A 7,052-nucleotide genomic window follows, 5' to 3' on the forward strand; every position below is an offset into this window, starting at 1 on the left:
CAAGCACACATGACTGGGGAGCACCTGGGCTGCTGCTTACACTGGTGGACAGGTGGAGGAGCTGTTAAGCCTGATTCTGCTTTGGGTTCTGGGTTCCCTGCTTGGTGCAGCTTGGGCAGTGTGGCCAGAGATGGTGCAGAGGCTGGCTGAGCTCCACCAGCACTGTAAGAAGGCTCTGGAGGAGGACCCTTTATCGGGTGCACCTGTATCAACAGCAGCTCCACAGGCCCCACAGCAGAGCCAGGGAGGCTTGAGGGGCAGGTGGTCCATCCAAGCAGTACTTATGGAAGGCCTGGTAAAAAACCTTGTCTGTAGCCAGTACAGTCTAGTCATGGTGAGGTCTGGGGTCGAAGAAAGGACCTTGGCCTCAATGAACTAGAGGCAAGGGAGACTTGGGTGAGGGCTACAGGAGAAACAGGAGACTAGGGACAGGAGCTGCTTATCACAGTGCTGAGTTAGCTGAGCCAGCTGGGGTGACTGAGCTTGTGCTGAGCACAGCCCAGGCTTCAGAGCATTTGGTCTCCAACAGCTTTACCTGTGTTCCTTTCCTAGCTCTGAGCTCCCAGAAATGCCTGTGAGGCCTCACAGCCCTTCATCCTGCCCCTGCAAATTCCCTCAGTGTCTGCCCCCACCATTTGTTGGCACAGTGAAAATGGGTATTTTTTCATGTTGGTCAAGAGAATGGGTTGTCTGCCAGGTTGGGAACAGGGTGCCTTTTCTCATTATAAATGTAGATTTAAAGAAAAAAAAAAAGTGAAAAAACCCCAAATCTACCAACAAAACATTCCAAGTTTAAAATACTGACTTTACTGATTCATTATTTGGAACAACCTTTCTAATCAGAGAGAAATTTTAATTTTAAACGTTTTTCTCTTGTCCAAGGGAAAGAAAACCATCCCAAAGGCATTTTCTGACTCAGCTCTAGCACTGCCCTAGCAGCCTGCACCCAAACAGCAGCCACATTGCAGCACAGTGCCCAGTGTGCAGCAGGGACTCCAGCAGCCTCCTCCTCCTCCCCCCCTGTTGAAGATGGGTGCTGGCTAAAGCCCACTCCATTATGTGCCTGTGGTTGTTGACAAGCAGCCAGCAAGACAATGTGGTGTTGGTGTCACTTTCCCCTGCCAAAACCCAGGGGCTACTGTGCCCAAGGGTGATGAACTCATGGGGTGTGAGCTGGGTGCAAGGGGCAGATTAATCAGAGGTGATGTCCCAGGCTTCTCCATCATCCCAAACAGAGGCAAAAGCCAGGGGGATAGTCAGATACTGCCAAACCCCCAGGACTTCAGAAGCCCAGAAAGGACCAGCTGGAGATAGGAGGAAAGGTGGAGTCTAGAGCACAAAGAGCAGTTTGGCCAAAGAGAGGCAGCTGGACTACAGTCTGAAGCTGTCATTCCACCCCCTGCCCTGCACTGCGAGGGAACAGGCTGATGGCTCCTCTCACAGCTCCCAGTCCTAGGACCCTGGGATCAGAGCAACCAGCAGCAGTGCAGGCTCAGGTCCTGGTACAGCTTGCCCAGCTGACACTGCCGAGGGAAAAGGTCTGTCCCCAGGCTGCAAGGCATGCAGCACTCTTGGTCAAGAGCTGCCTGGGCAGCTGGAGATCACCCCACCTGCACAGCAGGGCATCTGTTTCTCCAACACACTTCACAGTGGCTGGGCAGGGAAGGGGTAGGGATCAGCTAAAGGCTGAAGCTCTGCAAACCAGCCAGGGCAGGGGAGACACCAGCAGCCCGATACCCCCAGGTACAGGCTGAGACCCCTTCCTCCTTATCACAGGCATGAAACACAAGGGACTTCTCCACGTAAACCACAATCTTGGATACTTTAATTCCAGTAGAACAAAACAACAGAAGAATAATCAAACTAAAATAACCAAGCCAACTGAAATACAATATCCTACCCTGGGGGTTTCAGGGAAGCAGCAGCTCAGAGGAAGGGCTCTCCCACCCCAGTGGAACAAGGGCAGTGTTTGATGCCTACTGGGAACATGGGAGACCCCATGGTGGGGGAAAGAGGGGAAGCCTGATGACTCCCCCTCACCTCCACTCCCCATCAGCTGTTCCTACACAAGCAGAAAGACAGAACAGCCTCAGGGCTGCCTGAATCACTAACTACTGACAACCTGGGAATCATGCCCTCCTGCACCCTGCCAAAAACAACCCCAAACAAACAAAAATAAAAAAAGACACCACCAAGGAATCAGTAGCAGCTGGTGGGAGCAGACCCACTCCTAAGCAGACAAGATATGGGGCAGAGGCCTGGTAGGGAAGAGGCTTCTGCATACTTTAGTCTACCTCTTCCATGTGAGATGCATCTTCCTCTTCCTCCAGAGTGGGGATTTCATCAGGCACAGCTGCACTGGGCTCCTCTGCAGTCACCTCATCTTCATCAATGCTTAGGGAAGGAGAGGAAAGGAAGAGATGAAGCCTCCATGACACCTGATCCCAGGGGTACAGCCTCTCCCATAGCACAGACTGGCTCCTGCCCACAGGGACAGGGCTTTTGGCATCCACTAGTTATGCCAAGCCACAGCACCTCCTGATTTACATTTAGCTTCATAGCCAATTCAGAGAAAAAAATTGAGTGCAAGAACAAGCTGTTTCACCCAATGGGTCACATCTCCCACGATAGACTTTTGACATTCACTTTGAAGAAATAAAAAGCCTCAGGCCTGTCATCTAAGCAGCCTGGTGGTGACTCCTGGCCTTGTCCAGGACAAGACAGCCCTCCTGAAGTACCCTGGCCCTAGTTTCCACGTGCCCCTAGCAACATCATGTACACATCCAGCTCTGCACATCACACCAGCAGGACTCCCTCATGTGTCTCCCCTGCCCTAGGACAGTTTCACACTAGCCTGACCAGCTAACCTGCTTTCAGGACCTGCTCCAGGCCTGAGATGCTGCATGGGCACCTACCAAGCCCCAGTTTGATCATCCTGTAGATGCGGTTGGAGTGGGTCTGGGGATCTTCCAGGGAGAAACCAGAGGACAGCAGAGCAGTCTCGAAGAGTAGCACCACCAGATCTTTGACAGCTTTGTTATTCTTGTCAGCACCAGCCTTCTGGCGGAGGGTTTCCACAATTGGGTGGTCAGGGTTGATCTCCAGGTGCTTCTTGGCCATCATATAGCCCAAGGTAGAGTTGTCCCGCAGCGCCTGAGCCTTCATGATGCGCTCCATGTTGGCCGTCCAACCATAGGTGCTGGTGATGATGCAGCAGGGAGTTGAGACCAACGGGTTTGAGATAGTCACCTGCCAGTGGAACCCAGGGTTAGCTGAGCAAGGTCCTCATACACCCTCGACTCAGTCCAACCACAACACACATGATACCCCAGGTCTCTGACACAGAGACAACCCAAAGGAAGCAGAGATCCTCCAGGCAGCTCCGGGACTGCTGCATACACTAGTTTGGACAGCTCAGCCAGCACCTCAGCACCCACTGCACATTTCCCACACTCACCTGCCCCCATCAATGCACGTATTTGGGTCAGTACCCCTCACCTGCAGCCTGGCTTCTTGGAGCAAGATGGTGCAGTGCATGTTGGGACCTCCAGTCTCCTTAGCGGCTCCTCTGCAGGAGATGAGAGGCATGCATTGAGCTAAGGCACTTGCCTGCATCATGGATGGCCCAGCCCTCCTCCCTCCAGCCTAGGACTAAGCTCCCTGCCCATCTCACCTTCTCCACTTTCTTGTCCAGGATCTCCTTCATGAGTTTGCAGAGGGTCTTGAACTTGGCCTTGCTCTCTTCCATCATCTTTTTCTCCTCCTCATGCTCAGGCAGCTCCAGTCCCTCCTTAGTGACTGATACCAGGGTCTTCCCATCAAACTCCTTGAGCTGCTGCACACAGTACTCATCAATGGGCTGTCATGTACACCACCTCAAAGCCACGCTTCCACACGCTCCACAAAGACTGAGTTGGCAACCTGCTCCTTACTCTCCCCTGTGGTTGTGGGTGGTAAAAACGAGACGTCACCAAGACTCAAGAGCTGGGTACAGCAGGACAAATAGCACCAAGGCGTTTGGAACTCCTACCATAAAATTCCACCTCAGCAGGGCACAGAAGAGATCTGGCTCACCTGTGATGTAGTAGATGCTCTTCTGGGTCTCCTTCATACGGGACACATACTCTGAAAGTGAAGTCACCTCATGCCCTGACTGGGACATTTGGTAATGCAGCAGCTACGAAAGGCGCTTTCGGTTGGTCGAGTCCTCATGAATGCCCAGCTGGGGGCAGAAGAGATTTGTGAAGCCTCCAGGATGGGACCTGCACAGACCTGGCCACTACAGAGTCATAGCCATCTCTGCCCACCTTCTAACCATTTCTGGCCTAGGCCAACCAGAGGGACCAGCTGCCCACAAAGGCTCTCTGGGCACTTGCAAGACCCCCTCTACCCTGACACCCACAAAGAGATGACATGGCACAGGGACAAGCCTGCTCCTCTGGCTGATAGGTCAGGGGCCCCTCCCTCCTCCTGGTGCAGGGTGCCTAGCTCACCCTCAGATTCTTGGAAAAGACCTCATAAAATTTCTTGTAGTTCTCTTTGTCCTCTGCCAGCTCGGAGAAGAACTCCAAGCATTTCTTCACAATGTTTTTACGGATCACGCTTTGCTGGAGCATCTCACGAGAGATGTTCAGAGGTAGGTTCTCTGAGTCCACAACACCCCGGATGAAGTCTGAGTAGGGAAAATGAAAACAGTACTCAAATTAGGAGCTCTGAGCTTCATCACAGGAGAAGTGCTACACCACTGACTGCTGCATGCCCACACCAGGTTGTGCCTCAGCCAGCAGCTTTGTACTGGGAGCAGAACCACAGGCAGTGTGGGGTCTCAGCTCCGCACTGGAACGCTGAGGGGCTCTTACTTAGGTACTCAGGGATGAGCTCGTCACAGCTGTCCATGATGAAGACACACCTCACATACAGCTTAATGTTCTTCTTCTTGTTCTCAAAGAGGTTGAAAGGGGCACGGCATGGGATGAAGAGCAAGGCCCTGAACTCCAGCTGCCCTTCCACAGAAAAGTGCTGCAGAGAAAGGAGGAAAAACAGCTGCCAGAGTGCTTTCCTTCTACCCCCACCCCCAGGACCCACCATGGGCAGGCTGAACTGCCATTCCTCAGCACTGGGCTGGCAGGGAGCACAGCAGCATCTGTAGCATCCAAGCTGCCTGCACTGCTCATTCCTCATCCCCACTGCCCCCTACGTACCCAGGCTCTCTGGCATCCAACAGGCCTGGATGGAGAAGTCATGCTTCTGAGACCCAACACCTTTCTGTCCTGCTTCTAGGCTGATGCTGCCAACCACTCCACCTGCATGGAAGTTGCAGTACAGGCTGTGGCACCACCATGTAGCATGGGAACCCTCAGTCCCACTGAGGCACAACCATCTGGTGGCTCTGGGTATGGGCTGGAAAGGGCCCTTCTGTCTCTCCCTGAAAGCCAGGGTGGCACAGCACCTACCTTGGCAGCCAGGTGGTCCTCCCAGTCGTTGGTGAGGCTTTTGTAGAACTCTCCATACTCCTGCTGGGTGATGTCATCAGTGTTGCGGGTCCAAATAGGCTTGGTCTTGTTCAGCTCCTCCTCGTCAATATATTCTCCTTGATTTTCTTGGTGTTTTTCTTCTTGCTTTTGTCTGCTTCCTCCTCTTCCTCATCAGAGCCCACATCTTCAATTTTTGGTTTCTCCTCCTCTTTGGATCCTGACTCTTCCTCTTCCTTCTCACCCTTCTCCTCCTCTGCCTCATCATCACTGATCTCTTTCTCACACTCCTTCTCCAGCTGTGAATAAAGTGATAGGCAAGAGTCAGGTTTAGCCCCAGGCAGCTGTTACCAAGATTCCTTTTGCTCCAGATGAGAGAAATGGGTGTCCTCCAAGGCTCTACAAATGCAACATCTGGAACCAGGTCTTCTCCTGAAGCCAACCCTCAGAGTCCCTCCAAAGCTCATTCAACCAAAATCTGCACCTGAGATGAGGCAGACAAGGAGCAGAAAACTCTCCTCCCTCCATGGCTGGTTTAGATTATGTCCAGCTGCATAGATGAAAGACCAAAAGTGTGCCTGGATGGCCACCACCTTCACCTCCAATGAGCCCCTCAAATCACCTCTGGTCAACAGAAGCTGGAAGCACCATTACTCATTGCCCAGCAGCCAGGAGGTACCTGCTTGCAACACCACCCACCCGTCTCCAGCTTTCAAGCAGGTCCCTGCAATCCTTTCCTCACATACATAGAGTGTGATGGGGTAGCCAATGAACTGGGAATGCTTCTTCACCACCTCTTTGACACATCACTCCTCCAAGTACTCTGTCTGATCCTCCTTCAAATACAGGATCACTTTGGTGCCCCGTCCAATGGGCTCACCTACAGTGTGGGGAGAAAAACATTAGTGCTCAGGGCACAGGGCAAGCAGGGCCAACTCCTCGAGCCCAAACACTACTTAGTACCCAACATCAGCAAGCATGACTGACAACACAGCACAGCTCTAGGAAGCAACAGGAAAAGCAGAGAAATACGCTTAGGTGTTTTGTACAACACGTACCACGGTCAATTGGGACAGTGAAGGAGCCTCCAGCTGATGATTCCCAAGCAGACTGCTCATCATCATTGTGTTTCATAATGACAACAACCTTCTCAGCCACTAGATAGGCAGAGTAGAAACCCACACCAAACTGCCCAGTCGTGGAGATGTCTGCACCAGCCCGTGCAATCAGAGCAAGACCGACTGGCTAGTGAAGAGACAGGAGACATCTGCCACTGTTCCTCACCAGCAGCAAAGAACTGGGTCAGCCTGCAGACAAAAAGAGGCAAGTGCCAAGAGGCAGCCAGCCCTGCCCTCAGCTCCTCCCTGCTGCTGGCAAGCCTGGGAAGCACTCAGGTAGACCAACAGCACCCACAGCACAAAAGGCAGTAGGGCTGTGGTTACACCCCAGTGAAAGCCTGTGGCCTGGGCCCTAAGGGATCCACGTAGCCAAAGGCCACCCACCTGCAGGGCTCCCAGGAGGGCTTTGGTGCCAGATTTGGCAACAGCGCCCAGGCTGTTGATGAGGTCAGCGTTAGTCACC

At 52.9% G+C, this 7,052-nt stretch overlaps 1 protein-coding gene across 1 annotated transcript; it reads right to left on the minus strand.

The window, feature by feature from the left end:
- Window positions 1-2,285: 2,285 nt before the first annotated feature.
- Window positions 2,286-7,042, minus strand: HSP90AB1 (heat shock protein 90kDa alpha (cytosolic), class B member 1; the record flags this gene model as incomplete). Its single annotated transcript, XM_010006077.1, is given in 13 exon segments — window positions 2,286-2,394; window positions 2,912-3,249; window positions 3,674-3,860; window positions 3,862-3,891; window positions 3,893-3,938; window positions 4,075-4,222; window positions 4,494-4,672; window positions 4,860-5,019; window positions 5,454-5,587; window positions 5,590-5,770; window positions 6,218-6,351; window positions 6,530-6,659; window positions 6,974-7,042. Coding segments are annotated over 13 exon segments (1,845 nt in total), but the record flags the coding sequence as incomplete, so codon positions are not given.
- Between the last annotated feature and the right edge of the window lie 10 nt (window positions 7,043-7,052).

The sequence above is a fragment of the Chaetura pelagica genome, unplaced genomic scaffold (assembly GCF_000747805.2).
Source record: "Chaetura pelagica isolate M959 unplaced genomic scaffold, ChaPel_1.0 scaffold271, whole genome shotgun sequence".
Lineage (NCBI taxonomy): Eukaryota > Metazoa > Chordata > Aves > Apodiformes > Apodidae > Chaetura > Chaetura pelagica.